Genomic DNA, 27,847 nt, shown 5'->3' on the forward strand with positions numbered 1-27,847 from the left:
TCTTGGAGAGGCTTGCATTTTAGTCATGTATGATACATGACTAATTCTGCCTGTGGGGTAAGCCTATAAATAGTGTGTTATTCTGGCTGGCCATACCTGGAGGCTGTAATCAGGATAGTCATACTTGATGGAGTTAGGAGAAATCTTTTATGGTTTGTCATGGTCCTTAACTGCATCCGCATGTTAAACAGTGACAAGAGGGAAGAGAGGGAACTCCTTGTTTGCAAGGCAAATCTCCACAAAGCTAAGAGGAATGCTAGCCATCAGTACAAAGGAAAACCTTCCAGGCTCAAGAGAAGGGCAGTAGAAAACAAAAACGTGAATTCCTCCTTTCCATGTATGTACATGTAAACATAAAAGGGTGCCTGCTTTTTCATAACTAATTTTTAGAAGTGGTGCCTTCCCCACTAGAATATCAGCTGAATAAGGGGTCTTTGTCATGTGTTCTCTGTAGTAGCCCCTGTGCTGGAAATGGTGCCCAGTATATAGTAAGAAATCAACAAATATGTGTGGAATAAATGAAATTACAGGTGGACTGCTTTCCACCCTCCAAATTCTATCCATGATTCCTTTACAGCTTAATTACACTTCCACGAGCTCCTTCCCCAGCCACTCCCGCCTGAAGGACTGTCCTCTCCTCTGCTCACCAATTATCTCTTCTTTTCCTTTTTATTGGAAATTGAGATCTTGTTTTGGACCATATTTTCTATTGTTTCAATTTGACATTAAAATCTTATAGTATTGATTTCTTTTATATCCATTCCACAAACCTTTTCAGGTTGCTATAAAATTTTTATCTGTGTTTCTCTAGGAATAGATGAGTTGCCTGAATGTGAATTCAATTCGTCTTGCAGGCATAATAGCTTATCATAATAAGCTCTTCATGTAATGTAATAAGTACTTCAGAAAATAATTTAGCCTTTACTGGATTTTTTTTCCCTTCAAATGATTGATCTGTATGCTTAATCGCTCAAGAACTCAGCTTTCTGGTAGAAATTGAACTTGTATTTGCCTGTGACCAACCTACTGATTTTTGTTTTAGAAAAACAGAAACAAAGGGAGAATAAGAGAGAGACAGGAGGAAAGAGAATGAGAGAGAGAAAAAAGATGAATGTATATTTACATCTATAGCTTACTTCACAACAGGTTTTGAGGACTTATTTACAACTACCTTGTAGAAGATATTTACAAAAAGTAAGTGCTATAGGTTTTGAAATCAGAGAAAAGGATAGATGAATAGATGATTCTGCTTTAGGGAATGTATCTTGGTAACTTCCGATAAAGGAAGATTTTTAAGCTTTCTCTTCTCTGGTGCTTATAATAGGTCCATGTCTTGGTAGGGGGTTTAGAAGAAATGGCAGCTCTTTGCCAAGGGATTGCTTATTGGAAAAAATCATTTGTAATAGAAATGTGTTTACTAAGATAAGTGCCATTTTAAATGTGGTGTGCTGTACCCCTGGCAAGGAATCTTAAATATGACTCAAAGCCTTTTTGAAATACTGCCATATAATTAAAGAAAACCAACTTAATGATCTAACATTTAGCATTATTCTTTACAGTTTTACTCTTGGACTGGAAAACAGTTGTAAAAAATAGCTTCATTTAATTAGGATGAGAAACATAACACACATATATAGATGCATATATATAAAATTTTTTTTCTTTTTGCTTCATTTTAAAAATTATTATTTGTAGAAATAGTCTACTATGTGTGACCAAGAAAATTAATTTAGGATTTGTGCTTTATTCTTTCCAGTCATTCATCAACAAGCATTCATTGAGGATGCAAAAGGACCTCAGGAGGGATGTACATTCAAGACACACCATCAAGGGGCTTATTGTCTAGTTGGGGAGATAAGACTTATACACAAAAATAGTTAAGTGTATGTATCAAGAATTATGGAATTGACTGCCTTCAAAATATGAAAGATGGAAAGTGCTTTGGAATATCAAGCAAGGGGAAATAGGAACTATACTTTAAGGAGGGTCTTCATTCATTCATTCATTCATTCAACAATTGTATATAAAGCATGTACTGTGTTCTAGGTACTTACATGTGGGTGCTATAGATACAGCAAGGACCGAACAGACCAGGTCTCTGTCCTTACAGAATTTATCTTCTTTTGAGGTTAGGCAAGCAATAGACAAGTAAAAAGTAAGTCAACAATGTGATTTCGGGGAATGATAAGCCAGTGAAGGAAACGAAACAGTGTGAGGGGACAGGCCAGTGCTGTGTGCGCCTAAGTGCACATACTTGCTTGCTCACATCTCAGTCGTGGCTTTAGAAAGGATAGTCAGGAAAGGCCTTGTAGGAGGAGCTGGCCTGGACTCAGACCTGAATAAGGAGAAAGAACCTGGAGAAGGGGTAGCATTCTGTCCTCACCTTGGAGGACCAGGAACATGTGGTTTGGAGGACAGGAAAGGGACAGACATTCTAGAACATTTCAGAGTATCTGAGCTCTTTTTTTCCACCAGGGTGTGGGGTTGTGGTGTTTTGCATCAGGTAAGGCTCAGGTGAATCAATGCATAATTGTGGCAGCCAGAAGTCTGGTAGCTGTTCACGGTGAGATATGTTTTTTTGCATCTTCCAGTAGGGCCATTCTGGGATGAAAGATATCAGAGTGTCTAGCACCCAACTGGCAGCCATTGAGCTGGGGATTTATTTAGCACTTACTTCTAGAGTGCTTGCTATGTGCCAGGCACTGTTTTGAGTGCTTTACAAACATATTAACTTGCTTAATCCTTACAACTCTTTGTCGTAGATGCTCATCTTTGGCTCCTCTGTCGTAGGCAGGAACTGAGCCTTAGAGAGTGATCTGCTCTAGGCCACATCTCTGGGAAGTGTTCTGGTTATGCCGTCTTAGCTCTTAACTCTTGTGCATCCTTTTCGTGAGACGAGAGAGCATCTGTGTCACTCAGGACACTTCTGAGCATCCCTAGCCTGGAGCAGAATGAGAATTGGGGCCTTTTTTTTTTTTTTTTTTTTTTTTTGAGACAGAGTCTTACTTACTCTTACTCAGGCTGGAGTGCAGTGGCACGATCTCGGCTCACTGCAAGCTCCGCCTCCCGGGTTCACGCCATTCTCCTGCCTCAGCCTCCCGACTAGCTGGGACTACAGGTACCCACCACTAGGCCCGACTAATTTTTTTGTCTTTTTAGTAGAGACAGGGTTTCACCGTGCTCGCCAAGATGGTCTTGATCTCCTGACCTCATGATCTGCCCATCTCAGCCTCCCAAAGTGCTGGGATTACAGGCGTGAGCCACTGCACTTGGCTGAACTGGGGTCTTTTCTAATTGCTTAAGGGGTCTAAGGACGTTCCACCCTGATGGAAACATTCTCGGTCTGCCCAGTATGGTACCCACTTGCAACATGTGCCCATTGAGCACTTCAGTGTAGCCAGTGCAACCAAGGAACTGAGCTTTTAATTTGTGTTTAACTAACTAACATAAATATAAAACTAAAAACTGAAGGAATATAAACTATTTGTCTGTTAAGTAATACTTGTTGTTTTGGTAGGACTAATTTTCACAAGCTGCAACAATTGTTGCAACACACGAAACATTGTTATATGTTAGTGGGGGTGTCAGGTGCATGAATTATTTCTGGTATCTCTTTAGGAATTTTTAATATTAATGATATGTTGAAGTAAAAATATTCTGGATATATTGGGTTAATACGAAACATTTTACACATGAATATTACATGTTTCTTTTTTTGAAATGTGGCTAACTGGGACATTTAAAATTATAAATATGGCTTGAATCTTTGAATATTTCTATTAGAGGGTGCTGGGATGAAGTTTACCCTCAAGCCTCTAAAAAGAGGGTCAGGCACGGTGCCTCAATGCCTGTAATCCCACCACTTTGGGAGGCTGAGGCAGGCAGATCGTTTAGTGAAACCCCAACTCTACTAAAAAAAAAAATTATCTAGGCGTGGTGGTGTGCGCCTATAGTCCCAGCTACTCGAGTGGCTGAGGCATGAGAATTGCTTGAACCCAGGAGGCAGAGGTTGCAGTGAGCTGAGATCGCACTACTGCACTCCAGCCTGGGCAGCAGAGTAAGACTCTGTCAAAAAAAAAAAAAAAAAAGAGAGAGAGAGAGAAAGAGAGAGAGAGAAGAAAGAAGGAGTGCTTGAACAAAGAGGAAGTAACTGCTGTGTTTTGGGTGGATATTGAGCCATCATCCTAAGCACCAGTTCTCCTGGACTTCTGGGCTCTTGCTGAGCTCACTCCAGTTTCCAGTTCCCAGGACTAACATGCACCACTGTTACTTGGGTTTTGCAGATGGAATTGCCACATGGATAGAGGTTGGTGGGAACTCATACATGAACATGACCCCTATTTTGCTCAAAATGGTGTGGATTTGGCTGGAGTTGGGGAGTCTCTCAACCATATGCGACTTCTGCCTTCTGCCCTTGCCTGTTTCCTGCAAGGAACGAGGCCTGCATTGCCACTGGCAGGAAGCAGCTGTCTACCCAGCACGATGCTTGAGGGGTCAAATCCTGCACCTGGTCCCAGAGGTGCCCAAAAGAAGGAGGTGAGAGGGCTGTGCTTGCTTGAGGGAGCCTGCAGAGCCAGGGAACAGTCTGCCAAAGTGATTCGGGCTACTGAAATCCAAGTGGCAGCAAATGGCCAACCATTGTCTGGCTCCAGCTCTGTCCCAGCCTCCACTTGTCTGTGTCTCCTCAGAGGTACAGCTTGGGGCAGCCTCCCTGTCACCGTGGTTTCAAGGAGGGGTGTGGGTTCGTATAAAGGAGATGGGGCTCCTCCATAACTAAGTCAACTGAAGACTCCTCCAGGGTCACTCAAGTGGAGACATTGAAGACCAGGTAGCTGACCACTTTGCCAGTGCAGAGACCTGAGTCCCAGGCAGCCCAGGCCCCTGGAGATAGTCACATGTTCCACTTTGCTCTGCTGTGTTAGCATTAAGATCTCACCCATTGGCTGTTCAGGTGACCCCAGCCCTGACTGCACACTGGAATTACTTGGAGAGCTTTATTTTTCTAATACATCAGAAAAATACTGATGCCTGGTCTTCCCCACAGAGATGCTGATGTAATCGCTCTGGGGTGTAACCTTACAACCAAGGTTTTAAAAACTCTGAAGCTATCTTTCCCTGAGAGGATATGATGCATTGAAATGAACTTTCCCAAAGTGCTTCAGAATTACAGTGGATGGCGGTGCAGGATGCCTGTTGAAAATGCAGAGTTCTAAGCTGTTCATCAGACCTTTGGAATCAGAATGTTTGGAAATGCACTTGTAACCTACAGCCCAAGTAGATATTCAGTAGGCTGCCATTTCAACATCACCCTGTGAAATCATTAGCAACTCAGTATGGATTTGCTTCTTATTTCTTGTGCTTTTTAAGAAGGCCAAGAGAGTTAAGGTAAAATTGAAAGGAAGTAATCTCTAATGGTGAAATTTCAGGCTCTTAGATAGGGAACGCTTTTAGGGGAAAGGAGGTCTTCTAGAAGCCCCTGAAGTGATGACAAGGAGTGACCACCAACTCCTCAAGCCAGAACTGGGGCAGTGTTTCACTTAGTCATCCGGGATGGGGACTCTGCCCTTGTGCAGTGGGAAAACAGCTTATATCAAGGCTTGGCCAGGCCTCCTTTGGTCCCAGGCTGGAGACTGCTGGGCCTTCAGCCATGAGATGGTTGGATTGTGTTTCTTTGCATTGGTGCAGTGTCTCCTGGAGACTGCTTTTGTTCAGTCACTACTGAGGCATGTATTCATTAAATCACTGTGCGTACTCAGGTAGCAGCGCAGAGCCACCCTCTCTGCCAAAATTGAGCCAGCCCATCCTGCATGGTCTAAGGTTTTCCTTAGAAAAGTAGCCATAAGCGATGGGCTCCCACTACTCCCTGCTTTATTATTTGAGGTACAGAGAGCATATGACACACTCGAATCCCACGTGAGTTAGAGTTCAGTGTGGGATCAGAGGCTGGTTTACTCTTTTCACCAGGAAGCGATCTTGAGAAGCCTGCGGATGCCACTTCCCGTGGCTGGGTTTTATGGACTGCTTTTGATCTGAAATCTAGAGATCCCCGTTTTCGTCCTTGTCAGCCTTCAGTAACTCAGTCACAGTAGATCAGTCCTCATCATCTCCAGCAATTTATTAATCATGTTCAGTTCCAGACAAGGCCTTAAAAAAACAACACTCATTCATCAGCATGGAAAGGCTACTGGCTTCTCTCGGAGAATCTCCTATACTATGTGAACAGCGTGAGTGTCTGTGTGTGTCTGTGTGTGTCTGTGTGTGTGTGTGTCTGTGTGTGTTTTAGTATGTATGTGCCTGTGTATAGGCATGGAACTATGGAGGTTTTAGACATTGTCATTCACCTGCTGGTATATAGATATATCAGGTTATTAAACAGAGAACTAGAAACTCTCCTAGAGAGGCTACAGGAGCACTGCAGATTCTCAACTGTGCTTCCCCATCTTCGCCTGGATGTTGGCAGCCAGTGTGTCAGGATGTATTAGCCTCTCTCCAAGGGTCCAAGTGCAACTTAAATTGGATGACCATATTCTTTGGCATCTACTCAGAGCACTTTTGAGAATGAAAAGGAGGTGCTCTTAATAATTATTCCAGGACATCAAGCAAACTGGGAAGTAGAGTCTCCTTAGGCATATTCACTTGGCACGGTCTACTGTCAAGAAGTGTCTATTCTTGGCTTATTAAAATGCCATCAGAAATCAGTGAGCATTCTGATATAACAGGGAATTCCTTTTATGGTATTCTTGGCAGGTGATCTCCTGTGTCAACTTAAATGTCCCCAGGGACTGAAAGCTCAGTGCCACATGCAGCAGCCGTTCTATTGTTGGATGATTGTCACATTAGATTGGGACTCATTAGAAAACTTTTCTGATATGAGATTGGAAAATATGCTAATAATATGTACAGTGATGCAGGCAACTTAAAATTTTCTTGGAGAGAAAGAGAGGGTTGCTATGGTTTGGGAAAATGAGTGGGGCCAATGCTTACCCTTTCTGAACCCATTTTTGGAGGGCACAGCCATCACAGCGATCCATGAAAAATCTTCCTGTCTTGGATGCTCTTTCACCAAATAACTCGGGAAAGCTGATGACATGAAACAGAGTTTCACAAGGGAAAGTGGAGAAGAAGTTTCTGAGAGACAGGAGGCCTTATACCCACCAATTCAGGAAGGAGCTTTGGGGTCATGGATTAAAAGAACAAAGGCAGGGGGTCAGACTTGGATTTGAGACTAAGCTCTGCCTCTTATAGAGGGCATTTAAGCTCTCTGGGCCTCAGTTGCTCCACCTTTAGAATGGAGATGCCTCTTCCTTTTTGAAGACAGTGGGTCCTCCCTCAGTTGAATTTAGTGGGACTTCATCGATTGCTCCACACAGAGCTCCTCCCCAGTCTGTCACGTTGAGTGCAAAACACTGCCTAGGTCCATCCAGTCACTCAACAAGCATCCATGGGGGAAGCATTAAGGAGCTTTAAATGCACTGGGTTCTCTGGGAGCAATGTTAGTCTTCATGTTCTTCACTCCTTCTCATCCTCCTTCCATGGAACACCCCTAGACTCCACCGCCTGCAAAGCTCATTGCCCCTTCTCTGCAGAGTCCTCCTGTTCATGTATAATTTTTACTCACTAGTGGGGTCATTTGTTGAGTGTCTGTCCCTGCTTCAGACTGTAAGATTCATGAGGGCAAGAGCTGTGGTTCTTTGGTCCTCTGCTATATATTCAGGTCTAGTACAAAGCTTGGTATACAGCAGTCATTTAATAAATATACATTGATTGAATAAATGAACGAGTGAATGGTGGGGCCACAGCCATGATTGATACCCTTTCCATCCTCAAGAAAGAGATCACAGACAAGAGACTCGGAAGAAAACTTATGACTACAATAAAGAGTAAGAAGTGCTTTGTTTAAAGCATCCTCAGGGTCTTTCAAGAGGTCCCTCGCATGGAGTAGCAGATTCAGGGTAATTAGGGAAGGCTAAGAGTTGACCTTTCTGGGCCTGAATGGATTGATTATTCAATAGAAGAGAAGAAAAGAAAAGAAAAGAAAAAAGAAACAACCAAGACTTAAACCTACTCAACCACCCTATGCACTTGAAATGTCATTTAAAATAAAGTCTAGCATGGTAACTTCAAGTGACAAACATAGGTGATGCTGGAGAGGACGCGCCAAGCTGACCAGCATTCTTATGAAGTTTGACTGGCACAGAGCACACAAGAGAAGTCATATTATTGCCAAACAGTTCTTGCAGTGGGCAGAACCTGGACAAAGGGAACTGTTCTCTCCTCCCTAAGTCTTAGATATGGCTGGGAAAAACAGACAGAGTCGTGACCCTTGGTTCCTTTGTTTTTGGAAGTCGTGGACATTCTTCTTTTTTAGCACTGTTTCTTTCTAATGATAAAGGAAACAGTATATTGATGAACTCCTATTTTTCATTTGTGGTGATTTCTGAATGCTTTCTTTGGAATCAAAAACCTCCTCACCACACCTTTACAAGTTTTATGGTTCTGGGTGAAAGCATCTTTTCAGAAATCTAAGCCTATGAGTTGTTTGTTTGTTTGTTTGTTTACAGGGTTTCACTCCCATTGCCCAGGCTGGAGTGCAGTGGTGCCATCTCAGCTAACTGCAACTTCCGCCTCCCAGGTTCGAGCAATTCTCTTGCTTCAGCCTCCTGAATAGCAGGGATTACAGGCACACACCACTGCACCTGGCTAATTTTTGTATTTTTTATAGAAACGGGATTTCACCATGTTGCCCAGTTCACTTGAACTCCTGAGCTCAAGTGAACTGCCCATCTCGGCCTCCCAAAGTGCTGGGATTACAGGCATGAACCACAGTGCCCAGCCTAAGCCTATGTATTTGAAGTAAGGGTTTTAAGTGGTTTTTTGTTTTTGTGTTTTTGTTTTCATTTTTTTTTTCCAGCCATGGCATCATGGTTAAATTCATGAGGTACCTTTCAATGGAGACGATATTTCAACTTTAATTACAAACCAAACACCTTGCTGGCATTGTCCAGCCCATCGAACCAGCCAGTTTTCTCCCCTTTGGAAGCCTTCAAAGTATATTTTTAAAGATATATTAAAGAGATTTTGTCCAAATGGCACATGCCTAAGCCTAAACAGTTTAAAATGTTTTTACAGCCATGTTCAAAGAAAAAGAATATCTTGAAAGAATAAACTTTTTACCTTTTATAAACAAGGTTAAAAGCAGTGATTCTCAAAATGTGGTCTCTGAACCAGCAGCATCGGCATCACCTGGAACTTGTTAGAAACGCACATTCTGGCAGGGTGCAGTGGCTCATGCCTGTAATCCCAGCACTTTGGGAGGCTGAGGCAGGTGCATCATTTGAGGTCAGGAGTTTGAGACCAGCCTGGCCAACATAGTGAAACCCTGTCTCTACTTAAAATACAAAACTTAGCTTGGCATGGTGGTGCACATCTGTAATCCCAGGTACTTGAAGACTGAGACAGGAGAATCACTTGAACCTGGGAGGCAGAAGTTGCAGTGAGATGAGATTGTGCCACTGCACTCCAGCCTGGGCAATAGAGTGAGACTCTGTCTCAGAAAAAAAAAAAAAAAAAAAAAAAGAGTCTTTTGATGCTATGAACATCATCTGGCTTCTGGCATCCTGCTTTGGCCAAGAATGAAAATTCCAGTTCAAGTTCCATAAAACAAGGCATTCTTCTTCAGTTTCGTGTCCCCTGCCAGGTCAACTCTGAACCTATAGTGGATACTCAGCAACTGTGTGCACTGAATGAATGAATGAATGAATGAATGAATGAATGAATAAATGAATGACTTGTAGGCTGGTGTGGGAGGTTCAGATAAATTTATTCTAGCACATAAAGATCTTCTAATGGAGTGGATGAGGGATGGAATTTGGTGATCAGGCTGGGGATACACTGAAATAGGCAGGCAGGTTATGACAACAAGAGTCCCTAAGCCCTGAAAGGATGAAGGTTCTCCTCACAGATAAATTTGACACATGGAAAAACCATGCAATAAGCTTAAGGAAGCCCACCTCAATTCTGATTTCTTCCTGATAACTATGTCAAAGCTCTTAAAACTGTGCAATAAGATCTTCATGCATTTTCTGCCCTTGTCTTGCCAGTTCTTTCACCGTGTAGCTGGTGTGCCTGGTCTGCTGAAGTATGAAGCATACTCAAACATCATACACATGCTCTTCCTTTTAAAAAATGACCTTGAGAAGATAACAAGTGAATTCCACAGACAGACTCCATTTCTTCTCTTTTGTTTGCAAAAGTGTGAGGCTGAAGGAGGAAGGAAAGCTTGGGTTAACTGACCACATTCACATCCCCCCACCCTCAAACAAATGCCCCACACATGTGGAGTACATGGTTTTCTGACTGTTTATCTCCAGTGACCCAGAGTTCCAGGTCCCCTGTGCTTTAGAGGGCACAGAGGCATTATTATCACCCAGTCCTCACTGGGTGAGAAGGAGAATGGTGAGACCATTGTAGGAAGCAAGGTGAAATCAGGGGCTATGGGCCAGGCTTCCAAAACTTGCATGAATACACGTGCTGAGGTTTATGCTACTGACACTGCCTTCCAATTTTCCAGACCGTAGGAGTGGCAATTTACTGAGCATGAGGGATGCTATCTTGTGAAACTTTCTACTTCATTCAGGAAGGGTAGTTTGTAAGAATTCAATTGTAAATACAAAAATACCATTTTTTTCTGAGGCAAGGGCAGAAAGGGGAGATGTCAGAAGTAGATGGGTTAGGGCTTTCTCTCTGGAGACCTGGATTTCAGCCCACTGCAAGTCTTAACAAAGAGGCATGCTAGTATCATTCTTAGCAAGCCCAGTCCATTGTTATGGTCAGATTCGACTCTGCAGTGGAGAAAATGGAGTGTGACATGTTTGGTGCCAGGAATGTGAGCATGCACCTGCGCAGCCGATGTTGGTGTCATATGGTCAGCTGAATGGTTATTTAGTAATTTTGGCCAACTCCCTTGACACTATGGGGCTTAGACGGCATTACTTTCTGGGATGCACTGATAAGCCTTTTACAAAGCAAGACCTTGGTCCAAAATCCTTGCTGTAGGAGATGAAAATTTTATGTTATTTCTAGGGGTGCTTTCAATGTTCCATTAACCCACTGAGGAGCTATGACCAAGCTTGGCCTTGAGATTTAGACTTAGAGACCAGATGCCCTCTATCTATTTCATTATCTTCCAGAGGAAGTTGTTGAGTGTTTGTAAAGTGGTTATAGGATCAAGGGAATACTCTTTTAAAGTTCCTAATTATATCTTGGACTTTAGCTACAGTTCCCGAAAGACAAAATGAGGTATCTAAGAAATTCATAGCCAGCTTTGGGCATCGTTTGTAGGCTAGAGTGCAGTGCAAGGGAAAGGCGGGCCACACATAACATCTCTGTGGCTACGTGGGGATAGATTCTGGAAATGAAAGGAGAAATTCCAGCTTCCTAGCGGGTAAGATCAATGCTCTAGAGAGGCAAGGGTCACTTGCATGTAACACAAATTTCTTGGAGATACCCACTGCCATTGAATTGAGAGATGTCGGTATTCCTGTGGGAGGGTTATGATGTTTGAGTTTTTAAATGTATATATGCTTCTGAATTCTACTTGTGGGTTCTCAGAATTTTTCTTCCGTTTTGTAAATTGCAGTAAAATATACTTAAGATTTACCATTTCAGCCATTTGTAAGGGTACAATTCAGTGGCATTTACTACATTCACGTTGTTGTGCAATCATCATCACCATCTGTGCTAGTTATTTGCATTGTCATAAAGGAATATCTGAAGATGGGTAATTTATACAGAAAAGAGGTTTATCTTGGCTCATGGTTCTGCAGACTGTACAAGCATGGCACCCACATCTGCTTGGCTTCTGGTGAGGACTTCAGGAAGCTTACAATCATGGTGAAAGGCAAAGGGGGAGCTGGTGTTTCACATGGCAAGAGAGGGAGCAGGAGCAAGGGGACAAGAAATAAGTGGGGAGGTCCCAGACTCTTTTAAACAATTGTATCTCTCACTAACTCATTACCACTGGAAGGACACCAAGCCATTCATGAGGGAACCACCTCTATGACCCAAACACCTCCTACCAGGCCTCACCTCCAACACTGGGGGTCATGTTTCAACAGGATATTTGGAAAAGGATAAACATCCAAACCATATCACCATCCATATCCAGAACTCTTTCATCTTACAACACAGAGACTCTGTACCCATTAAACAATAATTCCCCACTTCTCCCTCTCCCCCACTTCCAAGGAACAATCATTCTACTTCCTGTCTCAATGAATGTGACTACTCTAGGTACCTCCTATAGGTAGATTCACACAATATTTGTCCTTTTGTGTATAGCTTATTTCACTTAGCATAATGTCAAGGTTCATTCATGTTGTAGCATGGACCAGAATTTCCTTCTTTATTAACACTGAATAACATTCCATTGTATGGAGAGACCACATTTTGTTTATCCATTCATTTGTCCGTGGACACTTTGGGTTGCTTCTACCTTTTGGCTGCTACAGACATGGGCATATAAGTATTTGTTTGAGTCCCAGCTTTAAATTCCAGTTTTGCCTTTAATATAATTTCAGAACTGGCAAGGTTTGAGAAGTAGGGCAAAGATAGCCACAAATTTAGACCTTAGTGACAGTGAGTGGCAACTTCTGACCTGACTATGCTACAAAAGATTTCTCATCTCATAAACCTAATTAAATTAAAAATCCAGTTGGCCAAACTCACATGCACTTAAGCCAGACAATTTCTTAAAAAGCTCATTAGCTGCAAACTTGAGCGCTCCACCAGCAGATGGAACTTCTTCCCCTAGGTTTTCAGTAATTGGACAGGAAAGGTCTTTCAAACTTTAGACCTCAAATGGAAGATTTTTATCATGCTTGCCAGTGCATTGCTTTTAATGTCAGTGGTAAAGTTATGCAAAAAGCAACCTTTTAATTTTATGATGCAATGATGTAAGACCTCAGTGTCATTAAACCTCGACTTGCAGGAAGGACACGGTTTTAGGGAAAGTTTTCTGACTTCCTGTTACAATTGCTTTCCCTCATTTCAGTTATAATAAATTAAGCCCTACGAGGAACATATTGAACTTTTCTGTATTTTCAATATGGGCAAAATGAGATGAGCATCATCAACAAAATCCAGGATGCAGGAAAACACTCCTTCAATGTTTGGGGAACACAAAACTGCAGAAGTTCACATGACTCTGGCCCTATAGTTACGTCACAGGAAGCCCTCAGAAGGGAAGAGATTGGGCAATTGGCTTGTAGTTATCGTGTCGCAGATTCTTCTTTGGGGAGCATTAAAAAATGAGAATTCAGAAACTCTGTGTCTATCTGCGTGAGTCAAATTTTCTTCTGCCCTCTCGAAAAAAGTCCATGACTGCAGATAACTTTGTCTATATACTGATGGATGCATGATTTATAGCAAACTTATAGTAAGAGGGAGCCCTCTTTTTTTCCAGGGCTTCGTATGTATTTATAGTCATTTTGAAGTGACCTGATTTGAAAATGGACAGAGACAAACTGCTGGGGGGCATGCAGGTGGTGAATAAATACTGATAGAGACCCGCAGGTGGTTAATAAATACTGATAGAGACCCGGTCTTTGTGATGAGAGGAATCACAGTTTGTCTCTGTGCCCCTTGCAGCATGTTTGTCTGTGTGCATACAAATACACACAAATATATTCACTTATTATTGGTACATTGGCATTTCCATTATTTTATGCTTCTCCATCTCACTTTCTCATGATATCTGTTTTCACAAATTCCTAGTCCTGATTCAAATCTGAATTCTCTACTTCTTCACGTAATGCTCCCCACATCTGCCACCTCAGTTGAATCTGTTTTTCCTAGAGACATAGTTGTTTCCCTCACCTCTCTCTCGATGTTGCTGTTTGTGTTTTGTTTGTTTGTTTGTTTTGTTTTGTTTTTTGAGACGGAGTCTTACTGTTGCCCAGGCTGGAGTGCAGTGGTACGATCTCAGCTCACTGCAACCTCCACCACCAGGATTCAAGCGATTCTCATGCCTCAGCCTCCCCAGTAGCTGGGAATAGAGGTGCACAGCACCACGCCCAGCTAATTTTTGTACTTTTAGTAGAGATAGGTTTTCACCATGTTGCCCAGGCTGGTCTTGAACTCCTGACCTCAGGTGAGCCACCTGCCTCCACCTCCCAAAGTGCTGGGATTACAGACGTGAGCCACCGTGCCCGGCCATCTTTATAACCCAGGAGTGCTGGACACTCTGGCCCTCCATTGCCCTTCTGTTCTTGTAGAAATGTGTTTTCTCCAGGCTTCTGCTGTCTGACCAAATCCTTCCTCTGTCTGTCCTTCTGATGCTGTCACCCACCTAGGTCTAGGTCCCTCCCCCTATACAGCGATGGCTCTGTCCTCTTCTGTTCTCAACCTCAGCTCCCGCCATCCCCTTCAAGTCTGTGTGTAGAACTGTCCTTGCTATCCATGTGTGTGTCTCAGACCCTCGACCTTGACCACCACGGTGCTCTTCTTCCTGCTCCACTTTCACCAGGGATCCTGGAGATCCTGCCATCACCTGGAACTGCATCTCGCCTTTATTCCGGGTTATAAACTTCAGAGTCTTACTCAATGAGGGTAATCCACGTTCTCCCACCTCTCTTTTGCTTCCACTATACTCAGTCTTCAAACTAATTCTCCAGCCTTTTCTCCACATATTTATTTATTTAACAAATACTGAGACACTTTGCTAGTTTCTTGGAATGTAGTGATAACTAAAAATGGACACACACCCGGCCTTCACAGAACTTGCCATCCAGCAAAGGAAAGAGCAGAGCAATTGATCAAAATGATTGCACAAAGACATGTAAAATTGCTGCTTTGCTAACTGCTACACAAAACAGACTATACCTATAGGCAGGGAAGTGACAGCAGAGCTGATTTCTGAAGGATGGGCATCTCATGCGAGCAGGTGAGGCTTCTAGGAGGAGGGAAGTGCTTGTGCAAAGACTCTGTGGTAGTTGGGGTGGGAGGCGTCAAATGGTGAATGAGAAAGAACTGCAAGTTAGGTTCCTGGAGTCTAGATGTGGAAGCATGTGAAATAAAGTCAGAGAGGAGGAAAAGATCAGAGTTTGCAAGGCCTTGTGGACTCTGTCAGGGATTTTTTTTTTTTTTCTTCATACCAAAAGCTATGGAAGACATTTGAGGTGATTTAAGGAGGGATTCTCTCCAATTTACATGTGTGTCCTAAGAATTCAGTCCATTGCACACTGAATATGGCTTCATAGTATTGCATTTTTGAAAGCACCAGATCCTAATGCCTGTAAAATCATAGAGATTTTTGCTAGGCTTCCTTACATGTGAACAAAGCAGTTTAACTCTTATCTGGCAATCCCATGCATTTTATTTTAATGCTATAATCCCAAATACCAACTACAAAGCCCCTCTTCTTCCTTTCTTTCATCTTGAATACATCTCTACTTAATCTGTTGTTTGGAGTCTTGGTTTCCAGAGAATCAATTTATAGCATTTTTGTGCATGTTCTTCCATAAGTCAAATGTGATGTTTCAGAATGCTAGCTTGGGAACTTAGGGGACCTATGAATGATTAAATGGCTCTGCAGAAATATTCCAGATATTTTTTAGTGTATAATAACAAAAATCCTTTTATGGTGGCAAGATTTTATATATATATATATATATATATTTTTTTTTTTTTTTTTTTTTTGAGACCAAGTCTTGCTCTGTTGCCCAGACTGGAGTGCAGTGGCATTATCTCGGCTTGCTGAAACCTCTGCTTCCTAGGTTCAAGCAATTCTCCTGCCTCAGTCTCCTGAGTAGCTGGAATTACAGGCACATTGCCACCACACTCAGCTAATTTTTGTATTTTTAGTAGAGATGGGGTTTCACCATATTGGCCAGGCTGGTCTTGAACTCCTGACCTCAGGTGATCCACCCACCTCAGCCTTCCAAAGTGTTGGGATTACAGGCATGAGCCACCGTACCTCGCCTATATCTTCTTCTAAAGAGAACCATTCATGACTGAAGAATGACAAGAACATATAAACTATACTTGCTAAACTGTAAAGAGAAAAAAATCCTTTTCTTTTTCCCTTAGGAAAACGCTGATACTCAGTCTGAGCTTCTGGAGGGGTAAAGCCTGCAAAAGCATGGGCTTTTCAAAGCTCACAGAGGCAAGGAGAGGGAGGGGATGGGTCAGACCACCACTCAGTTTTCTGTAGTGATGGCAGAGCTAAGACCCAGACTCAGGAGAGAGCTGATCCATGGCCCTTCTATGTCTTGTGTTAGTTTTGTGGGATGACATTCTGCATGAGCAATTGATTGTGCTTCTGGAAACACAAACTATGAATCTGAGTGTCCATGGAGTTTACTCTTGTGATCTTATGAAACAAGCCTCTTGCATACAGATTTAGGGACAGGCATATTGTCAGCATGTTGAATCAGACTTAAGCATACATGGTTTACAGTTAGCATAAGTGAGGGCTACCTTTTCAAGCCAAAAGTTTTTAGTTTCTACCAAGGTCCCATGTCATAATCATCTGTTTTGATCTTCTTATTTCACAGATTGGGAAACTGAGTCCCAGAGAGATTAAGCGATGTGTTTAAGAGCATGTTGCTTATAGGGGCAGAGTGGAGATTCACACCCAGGTCTTCTGTGTCCTGTGCTCTTCCTTCCTCACATCACTCATCCTGTGTGCCTGGTTGTATTAGTCCGTTTTCACACTGCTGATAAAGACATACCCAATACTGTATAATTTATAAAGAAAAAGAGGTTTAATGAACTCACAGTTCCACGTGGCTGGGGAGGCCTAACAATCATGGTGGAAGGCAAGGAGGAGTAACTCACATCTTACATGGCGGTAGGGAAGAGAGAGAGCTTGTGCAGGGAAACACCCCTTTATAAAACCATCTGATCTTGTTAGACTTATTCACTATCACAAGAACAGCAGGGGAAAGACCCGCCCCCGTGATTCAATTACCTCCCACCGGGTCCCTGACACAACACATGGGAATTGTGAGAGCTACAATTCACGATGAGATTTGGGTGGGGACACAGTCAAACCATATCACTGGTGTCTATCCTTCCCTAGGACAGCCAGGTGGACTCAGAATGTCAAAAATTCTTCTTCCTTCTTCCTTGGTTCTCCAATTCTCCCTTTCTCTCCCCCTTCCACTTTGGGAGTCTGCAATGAGGGTGGTGCTGCTTCTCTGCCTAATCTGATCCTTTCTTGACATCCTAGAGATGACTATTGATATGTGTAGTACTTCTTACATTCAGAAGGGACTCCTGAGTAATTTAAACTTCTAGATCCCATGCTCCAGGAGGGCAAAGGCCAGGCCTGACTTAACTGTTTTAGTTTTGCATTTCTCTGTCTCTCACTCTGGCCCTTGTGCATAGATGTTCAATAAATGTTTGTTGGCATTGTTATTAATAAATTCACCAGGCCAAAAACATTATAATTTAGATGTTGGAATGATATTATCTCTCAAAAAAAAAAAATGTCTCCAGATTGTTTTGCCTTGGGAGTTCTCATGTCTGTTTTTTTCTTTTTTGTGCGTGTGAGATAGAGTCTTCCTTGTCACCCAGGTTGGAGGGCAGTGGTTTGATCACAGCTCAACTGCAGCTTCAACCTCCCAGGCTCAAGCGATCCTCCTGACTCACCCTCTGGAGGAGCTGGGATTATAGGCATGTGCTACCATGCCTGGATAATTTTTTTAAAGTTTTTTTGTAGAGATAGGGTCTCTCTATGTTGCCCAGACTGGTCTTGAACTCTTGGGCTCAAGCTATCTTTTAGCCTTGGCCTCCCAAATTGTATTTTTTAATATAGTGGATTTTATTATATGTAAATTATATACTTCAATTTAAAAAGTCCTATGCTTTTGGGATCATATATAGAGAATTGTCCATTTTCTGAGAAGGGTCTCTGCTGTCAGTAGGCAGCTAAACCCTGATCAAACATGCAGAATCATTAATTAGGGTCATTTGTTCTGCTGTGAGCTGAGAAGAATGTGTAAAACGTGCTCAGGAGAGAATTAATTCATCCTCCCCTCTGTACTTTTTCTAGTACTCCTAGCACGATTCTCTAAGCCTGCAGGCCTCATACATATGTTCTAATGGGCTAATTGTTAAGGCGACATTTGTAAATTAATCTCTGACTTGAGCTAAGTGGTTTCTCCTAATGGCTTTAATTCAGTGACTCCCATTCTTGGTCACATGTCAGATTCACTGGAGGAGCTTGTTAAAAAGAGGTGCCCAGACTTCCCCTCCCCCAGCTCATGATTTGCTGGTCCTCCGGTGGGATGAGGGCATCTCTGCCTTGGAAGGAAACTCCTCAGGTGACTGGATTCTGGTGGTAGCCACCTTTGTGAGCCTCGGCTCTGAATCTGCCTCCCAAGGCCATGATGCCTCACACACCCGCTGAAAGCATATGGACCTAATCGCAGCAACTCCAGCCCAGGTTCTAGAACAGGAAACGTCTCTAAGAGCCAGCTTTCCTGACTCAATCACCTCTATACTCACATCACTGAATCTGCCTTTTTCCTGAAGTGCTCCATCACCTGAGGGGGAATAGTCTATGCTTGGCTTTACTATTTTCCATTTTCATGAATTTTCATAAACTTTGTCAGTCATTTGAAAGATCTTCATGGCCCGCAGAGATTTTCATCTAGTGAGATGGCTGTGGACTTCCCCTCTCTCCTCCCCATTTTGCACTAGGCTTCTTCTTTGCATCAGGTGTTAGGGACAGACTTTTTTTTTTTGGAGAGAGTCTCGCTCTGTTGCCCAGGCTGGAGTGCAGTGGCACAATCTCGGCTAACTGCAACCTCTGCCTCCCAGGTTCAAGAGATTCTTCTGCCTCAGGCTCCTGAGTAGCTGGGAATACAGGCAAGCACCACCATGCCTGGCTAACTTTTTATACTTTTAGTAGAGACGGGGTTTCACCATGTTGGCCAGGCTGGTCTCAAACTCCTGACCTCGTGATCTCCCCACCTCGGCCTCCCAAAGTGCTGCGATTACAGGTGTGAGCCACCCCGCCCGGCCCACTTTTTTTTTTTTTTTTTTTTTTTTTGGAGACAGAGTCTCACTCTGTTGTCCAGGCTGGAGTGCAGTGGCACACTCCTGGCTCACTGCAACCTCTGCCTCCAGGGTTCAGGTGATTCTCTCCTGCTTCAACTTCCCAAGTAGCTGGAACTACAGGTGAGCACCACCACAAATGCTAATTTTTTGTATTTTTTGGTAAAGCCAGGGTTTCACTGTGTTGGCTAGGCTGGTCTAGAACTCCTGGCCTCAAGTGATCCACTTGCCATGACCTCCCAAAGTGCTGGAATTACAAGCATGAGCCACTGCACCCTGCCCTTAAAAAAAAAAAAAATACACTGTGTGTGTGTGTTCCTGGCATTCTTTTGTGCAAACACATGTCTTGTTTGATCTTGGAGTTTTGAAAATAGATGACTCAAAGCACCATTGTTTCAGTGACATTTATCAAGTTGCTTTTGTTTTTAGGAATCTGGCACACTAAGTACTCAACATCACCACACAGCATATGGGTGTTTTCAGTAAGTCTGAGAAGGTGACAATTCATACTGTCCAAGGTGGCTGAGGTGATTTGTTGAGCTCAGACTATGGCACGTTTAGCAAGCAGGACAGGCTCTCAAGCAAGTTAGCAGAAGTACCCTGAGAGGCAATGCTCAAATTATCTGTGTATCAGACTGCTGCCCCCAAGCCCTTCTGTGGGACAATGCTTTGTTATATGTTTGGTTATTTCTTATTCTATGACTTAGCTGCTGTAGGGCAGGGATGCTTTGCTTTCTGGGGTACTGTGCTTTCCTTGGCCTCATTTTACCATGTCCCTTGGGCTTCTGTCCTCCTTGTCCCTGAAACTATAGAAGCTCGCAGAAGGATTCCCAATGGCCCCACTCCTTCATGAAGAGATATTAGAGTAGTGTTACTATGTAGAAAGAAGGACATTTGGGGAGAGGATATTGAGATAAGAGCCCTACTTTTCCTATCCTTACCCAGTTACTAATGATCCATCTAGACAATAGTTCATTTTGTATTGGCTAAACCTGTATTATATGATTTATCACTAATTACATAATAGCATGGGATTAATCTATGTAAGAACGACTCTATAAAAAAGAGTATATTTTGCCAGGTGCAGTGGCTCATGCCTGTAATCCCAACACTTGGGGAAGCCGAGGCAGGTAGCTCACTTGAGGTCAGGAGTTTGAGACCAGCCTGGCCAACATGGTGAAACCCCCTCTCTACTAAAAATACAAAAAAATTAGCTGGGTATGGTGGCAGGCGCCTGTAGTCCCAGCTGCTCGGGAGGTGCTGAGGCAAGATAATTGCTTGAACCTGGGAGGCAGAGGTTGCAGTGAATTGAGATTGCGCCACTGCACTCCAGCCTGGGCGACAGAACGAGACTCTGTCTAAAAAGGAAAGAGTATATTTCATGACTCCAAGTGGCCTTCCATCTTCTGTTATTCTTGGGCCTTATGTATAGCATATCTTAAATACTTAGATGACTGTTTGGGGTGCTTTATAATATTACCATTACCATGTACACTAAAATGTAATCATTTTGTGTTTTCAAACTTGGAGTTCTCAGACAATGGGGATTTGTTAGACAGATAGAGAAAGAGAGACTAAACTGACACTTCTAAGGTGGCTTTGCTAGGGGCCTAGAGAAGACAAATCTCTGATGGGGATTCTATTTTCATGGCCACATCCAAAGTGTTGATGTGTTTTCTGCAGCACCTGGATCTGGGCTGACAATGTGATCGAGCCTGACATGATAAAGAGGCATTTAGCAAGTTTCAAGACTACATGCACAGTTACCTTAATACTGGGAAGCACAGCATCTCCCCAGGGAGCATTTTATGGTACATCTTGGGGCATTTTGCCTATCCTGTATCTCACTGCGAGGAGGCTTTCCAGCTGAACACGTGGACCCAAGCGCATATCCATTCAACAGAATCTTCAGGGCCAGGGAGCTGTGGAGTTCATTTCCCTCCTGGATTTCTTCCCCCTCTTACTCTATCAGAGAGATGCTGATATTTGAGTTTTCATCTTCAGAGGGCAGCAAGATTCCTGCCTTCCTCCTGTCACTGGCTTGTTTGCTTAAATAAGGAACGCATTAGTCCCCATCACCGACTGCAAGTGGAGGCAGCTGGAGCAAGTTAGTATCAGCTATGTTGGACATCTGGATGCTGTGACAACATTGCCATTGCAGGGGTCTTAGATTTCGAGTTCCTTACAGAATGATGTAGAGGCCATTTGCAAGGACTTGTTTCCTATCCTTTTCTGCAACAGTGGCTTTGGGTGGCCTAGGCCTATATAGCCAGCTCTGACAGATGCTCAGCATTCACAGATACACACATAGGGAGCCAAATGGACAGGGATTAGTCTTAAATCAGCTGTTTATGAATGGAGAAGAGGCCCTTCTCCTGGGTTCTGGCCACACCCCTTCTCTTTGCAGCTTTTTGAGAATGAGGTCAGGGCCAGGATCTAACTGCTTATGCCTCAGAAATAGCAGCACAGATCAAAATTAATCTTAAGCTCTTTGTTTTGCTGCCTTCTTTAGATAATAGAGGAAAAATCGGAGGCCTGCTCATGTTTTTGTTTGCTTGTTTTTGTGTGTACCTTTGAAAGGAACATATGAATGAATGTGTGTGAAGGGAGGGGCTGAGGTGAGGCAGCTAAGAGGGATTAGTGCTGGGCAGATGATAATTACTGATAGACTGCAGCATTCAATTGGAGCATGTTTTAGTTTTTTTAAAAAAATGGCCGAATGAAATAAACCTCAGTGGTGTATTGTTTTAGCACCTCCCTTTATATGGAGATTTTATCAGTTGCTATGAAACTGCATATTCATTTTACAGTGTCCATTTGTTTTTAATGGTCATTTTCTGGACTGTGCAAGCCACCATTCTGCCCCAGGAGCTCCATGGAGTTTTGCAATGCTTTAAATGAGTGTCTCATGCAGACTTCATTTTCTGTCAGCCGCTCTGGCACACATACAAAATACAGGTGTGTGTGTGTGTGCGTGTGTGTGTGTGTAAGAGAGATAGATTCTGTCTCTCATACACAGGCACAAACACACACACACAGCTTGATCATACTTAGTCTTTACATAAATTGGGATTCCTCTCTACCCACCAGCCAAGGCCTGAGAGATGTCAATAGGTGGACACTGAGGAGACTGACTTCCAATGCTCTTCAACCTGCAGTCTCTTCAGAGTATTAGCATACCTGAAAGGTTGACCTAGCAGCCAGGCATTGTGTGTAATGGTGGTGCTTACTTTTTGTTCTCAGGCTTAATTGTTGGCTGAAAGCATCTTCTTTATTTCTCACTATGCTTTATTTGCATTAATAGTCTCCTCTGTGAAAGATTAAAGAAAGTAGGATGTGTAGTGAGGACAGAAGTGTCGGTGTCAGCCTAATCTGCTACATATTCATTCGATGGACCTTAGCATGACAGGTATCCACTGAAGGAGATGCCAAAACTGTCTTCCATCCATGGAGATTAATTTTGAGTGAAAAGTGTAAAGTAGGACAAGAATTGTCACATAACTGGCCTAATGGATGGCCTAATTGACTTCCTGAACCTAAACTGTTTTCCTAAGTATTTCAGAAGTGTTATAATCATATAGATCATACATGCAGTGAATATATCTTTATGTATGTACACACATACACACGTGGACATTTGTACGAGCAAATTTGTGCTCTTCAAATTGGTATCTCTTGTGTAGAAACAGAAAGTAGATTAATGTGGTCTGGGGCTCGGCGATGGGAAAGGGGATTGATTTAACAGGCATGAGGGATCTTCCTGGGATAATGAAAGTGTTCTGAAACTGGATTACAGTGATGGTTGCATAACTTAGTAGATTTACTAAAGTCATTGATGAATTGTACTTTTTAAATGGGCGAATATTGTGGTATGTAAATTATGCCTCAATGAAGCTGTTAAAGTTGACATTCCTCTATTGGAGTTCCTGCAGATCCTAGACTACATATAATATGAAAAATTGTGTCACCTTAAATTTTCACCTGCTCTTTTCCCACTGAAGTTTATCAACTTCAATTGCATAGAAGCTGAACTTTGAGATAACAGGGCCAGATAAAAACCCAGTGCCCTGAGATATAAAAGGCTACCCTGACCCCTATTGGCAAGGAGCGAGGTTGCTGCTCATTGCCATATGAGGAGCCAACCGTGAGGCAGTAATGGGGGGCTGGGGATGGGGGTGAGATTTCCAAGCAGGTCACCGAGAGCAATGGGCACCATATTTCAAAGCTGCTTCTGCATGTGTCAAAAAACCCAAACATCCTGAGGTCCAACTCTGAAGTGATGGCATTTTCCTCTTCTTTTGCAGGTTGTCTTAGTCTTTGCTCTCAGCATCGGTGCACTTGTAATATACTTCATAGATTCGTCAAAGTGAGTATTCAAATATACTTTCTTGCCCTTGTTTCATAAAAAATCATAAGCCTTTATGTTGATCCATTTATTTACCTTAACACCAACCTTTGCCAGACCTTCTAAGTGCAGAAGATTTTGGAGGAAGCTAGGGCTACACCGTGCTGATTTTCTAAACAGGAAAGAAAGTTCTGAGAAGGAGGGCTACTTTAAGTATGCTGGCATAGGAGGGTGAGGTATCTGAGGTCGAGTCTTCTTGCTGGGTATTACTTATTTTTAAAGAGCTGTTTCTTGATGATGTATTTGCATTGAAGATGTCAAGTGGGTAAGATGACTTGATGGGAATTTGCAACTTCTGGGAGGGTGACAGTTTCCCACAGATGAGGGTCTGAGCCATTTTTGCCATGGTTGTAGGATCCTTTTCTCAGTTGGGTTTCCAATGCTTTGATCTTACTGGAGGTCAGCTTAGAAATCATGGTGCTATCCTTTCACCAGCCAACCGGGTATTCAGCTGAAGCATTGCATGCTGGTGCTTCTTGACTTGTGAAGGTAAGGAGATGGATGGAGGAGTTCATGATGACCCCCAGAGGTGGAGGCCCGTGACCATTTGAGGACGTCTAGAGTAGACACTCATGCAGACTCCTTGGGTGCCAGCTGAATGGACTGGTGCTCCAGGGTGAGCCTGGGTGACAGACGATAAAGACCTTGCAGAAGGATGAAGAGGGCACAGACTAGAACTGCAACATTGCAGCCAGTTCTGCCCTGATTCCTGCAGGTGCCAATCCTGAGGAAATAATTTGTTCCACCTATACCATTGCAATCATGAAGTTGACAGCATCAGGGAAACGAGCTGGAGTCTAACTCATTTTCTGTTGTGGCGTGAACTTGGCCACTCTGGTGACAGTGGCCTTGAGCTTGTTGCCCTTATTGTCCACTGTGTGAGTGTTTTGAACTTTAACTCTATCTCTGGTATGGTTGGCTACTAGACTTTGATACTAGGAAACCTCCCTGGTGTGCCTGTTGGCTCAGACTCTGATGTGCCTGAATTCTGAGCTTAGTGCTCCTTTCCTGTGGCTTGGGATGGTGGTAATTTCATGCACAGCTAAACTCAGAATTTCTCAGAGCCATCTGGTCGCCGGCCAAGGATTTTGTGCATTTGGGTGCAGAGGCCAAAATGTCAGTCAGGGAAAATAAAGAAAATATCTCCTTTAATAACCTGTCTCTGGGAATCAGCCAAGTCTAAGCCTATCAGAGGGCCTTCAGCCCATCCCCATGTGCGAGGCTGGGCTGCCCTCACCCATCTCAGATGGAGAGTCCTTTCAATGCTGTTGGGAGACAAGATTCCACATGCTCCCTCCATCAACTCTCCCGAGCCAAGAAAGAGAAGAGCTTGTTTAAGTTTGGAAGACTCCCATTGGCATGTCATTGAAGGTAAGCCCCCTTTTTAATATTTACTCTTAATGATTCTGGACCCTATTTGTATTGAACTGAAGATCCTCTAAAGCCCCTGGTCTTATTTCTCCAATCTCTCTCCAGGGGTGTTCTCACGTGTCGTGGGGTGTAGACCCTGCCAACTTCCATGCTGAGACTCAGGAAAGAGGTTTGGGCTTGTAGCTTGTGTGCCCCAGAGAGAGAAAACCCTAATGTGGAGGTGAGTGTGTTGATGGGTTAGAGGCCCAGATGCCTCAGCCAGCACCTTCCTTCCCTTTTCGTTTTTTTTTTTTTAACCTTTTGTCCCTCTGTATTTTTCAGAAATAAAATGCTCTTTAGATGGATTTGGATTGTGTCTTTTTTTACAGTCTACTGTGAGGCAGTCTTTTGTTCTGTGGATCCTGGTGTTCTCCATTTCCATGTGAGAAGATGAAGAGGAATGAAATTCCCCAATGCATACCCTCTTCCCCTAATGTCCTACACCATCTCAATGTCCTTTGGCTTTAATTATGATCCTTCTAGGCCTTGGGGAAGACAGCACTGGGAGGCCTGTCTGATTCCGGTTTCTTTTATGAACTTGCAAATAGTCTGTCCCAAGGATGGAACTTCAGTCCTGTCCTCACCTTTTCCTGGCAAAAATGCCGATAAGGTTAGAAACAAGGCTATTCCCATTCTGCCTGAGGACTGTCCTAGCCTCATCCCGGCATCTCTGTTGCTAAACTATGTGGTTTGGCATAGCAAGGCTTTGTTTATAAGAAGACTTTCTGGTTATTTATATAGAAACTTTTCATTTTCATGACTTCATTTGGTTCTGAGACCATATTTGAAGATTCTGTCCGGTGGCAGGCCGAATCAGTGGATTCAGCACAAGGGAGTTTTCCATCTTCCTTGGGAAAGACAGCAAGCAAGCTCAGTTTAAGTTTGGGGGAGAATTAGTGTAGAATCTCTAAAGCCATCTCTATGATAAGTCCATAGATTTCCAAGAATAAAACACAGTGAAACCTATTAAAAAACTATAATCGAGCTTAGTGAATGAGAAAAAAAATGAAATTCTATCCACATATAGGATGCAAATGGAAATAAAGTGAGAAAGTAGAATGTACATTCTTAAAATCCATGCCTTTCATTCAAAACTGTTACCAGTTTTACACATTCGTGGTTTGGCTGGCCATCTGGATATTTTGGAAAGACAGCTTTAAACTTCTCGTGGAAGTTATATTAAATCTTCACCCTGGAAAAAAAGCACCCAGAATTCTCCAGATGAATTGTAGTTAGTATTTACACCCTTCAGATAAATAAACTAGGGGATGGTCTATAGGCTTTCCCACAAGTGAATCTAAACCAACAGACGTGAGTGAAATGGCTTGTCTCGGTGAATTTTAGCCAGAGCTGCCCCTCTCCTACAGAATGCTGAGGACTGTCCTGTAGCACAAGTTTGAGATTCCAGGCTCTCTAAGATTCCAGGCTCTCTGCACCCAGCCCTTTGAAAAGTGCGAGGAATGCCGATTAATGTATAAAACAGGCTCCCGTGGTCTGCTGGACCAGCTATGTCTCAAGGCAGGTCAGCTCCAGTTGTGCAAGTGGACAAGCAGGCTAGGTGGTTATTTTACTTCTGTGCATTAGCAGATGAGTAATACAGCTCAGAGAAATGTCATCATTGGTGGGTTTATGATCTTTTTAACCTTTCAAAGCTCTTTTTACTATCCAGAGGTGATGGATAAGTCACTTCCAAAGACAGCTGCACAACTTTCATTTTTGGCCATTAGGCAAAGACAGATGCCAGCATAGGGCGTTTTCTTTGGGTCTGGTCTTAATGATCCTAGAGTGATTGTGAGGGAAGACTCATTTGTGTAGCCTCAAGTGATTACTATCTAGCTAAGACAGATTGTCCTCAGAGCTCCTGGAATTGAAAACAAAGATAATTACATTAAACCTTATTAAAATTGTGCTTTATAATCCCAGCAGTAGACTCTCTAGAAACACCCAAGCAGACGAAGATGTCTCTGGACCAAGTCTTCGGTCAGACATCACGTTAGTGCCTTAACAAGCACAGACAAGCATTGAGCCCTCCACACACCATCTCCCCAAAGCTCCAATTAGCCATACAAGGTGGATTGTGTACAAAAAGCTCCCTTTCTTTTTCATTCTTTTTAAAAGGACTCCTGCCCAATTTATGTCACATGTCACTTTAGCTCCTAATTCTGATGTCTCCTGCCACCTACGCCGACCCTGTCCTCCCACACATTCTGATCTTTGTGAAGCAAAGATTTTTTAGAAATTGTACAACCAAGTCAAGAGTGCCTGCAGACATCCTGTGGGTGCTAATGTCACCGTTGCTGCTTCCGTCCTTGTCTATTTCCTCCCTTTGACACAAGAACAGCAATTCTTATCTAACAGATAAGGGAAAAAAAAACAAAGACCCACCAGTGTCAGCATGAGAGCGAGATTCATGGATTGCATAATGCAGCAGTCTCTGTTGCTTTCAGAATTTCAAAAGAAAGTTGGAAGAGACAGAGGCCCAGAGCTCTGGGTATTTGCATTTTTACCAGGGGCATTCTGGGAAAGGATGACTCACATGTGTGAAGATATTTATTCCTTTGATTCATGTTTAAACGCTGCTACTTCTTATGCTACGGTTACGTGGATTATGAATATTTAATGCTGCGTATACTGAAAATGAAGGTCAAGTCCTGCTCACTGGTGACTTCAATGCAGGCTCTTGTCTCTGAAAGGGAAGCTACCTGCTGTTCACGGAGTAAAGCTGAAAGGTTATACGCTGTGAAATTTTTCCTTAATGACTTTATCTGCTCCAAAATGGCCGGCACACAATGGGGGCGCTTGCTGATTTTGCCAGTCTTTGCTCTTGGCTTCTGGTATCAGCACTGCTGTTTTGGGGATATAGACGTTAGGAAGGAGGAGGGAACAGCAGCACAAATTTTGTAGAGCATCTCACCCAAGGGCCCAATTGCCAAGGCAACAGTGGGGTTACATTTGGAAAATGGCTTCTCC

At 43.1% G+C, this 27,847-nt stretch overlaps 1 protein-coding gene across 26 annotated transcripts in view; it reads left to right on the top strand.

Annotated features, from left to right (window-relative positions):
- Positions 1–27,847, top strand: part of KCNMA1 (potassium calcium-activated channel subfamily M alpha 1) — a 759,311-nt gene that overhangs the window by 359,287 nt on the left and 372,177 nt on the right. For 25 of the 26 annotated variants that reach the window (XM_065520852.2, XM_065520843.2, XM_065520844.2 and 22 more), the window contains exon 3: positions 23,367–23,428. In XM_065520852.2, the coding sequence (XP_065376924.1) occupies positions 23,367–23,428 (62 nt within the window). Of the gene's footprint in view, positions 1–23,366; positions 24,839–24,943; positions 25,180–27,847 lie in introns of those variants that run through there. The other variant, XR_012417753.1, reaches the window with a different exon arrangement.

The sequence above is a fragment of the Macaca fascicularis genome, chromosome 9, assembly GCF_037993035.2.
Source record: "Macaca fascicularis isolate 582-1 chromosome 9, T2T-MFA8v1.1".
Lineage (NCBI taxonomy): Eukaryota > Metazoa > Chordata > Mammalia > Primates > Cercopithecidae > Macaca > Macaca fascicularis.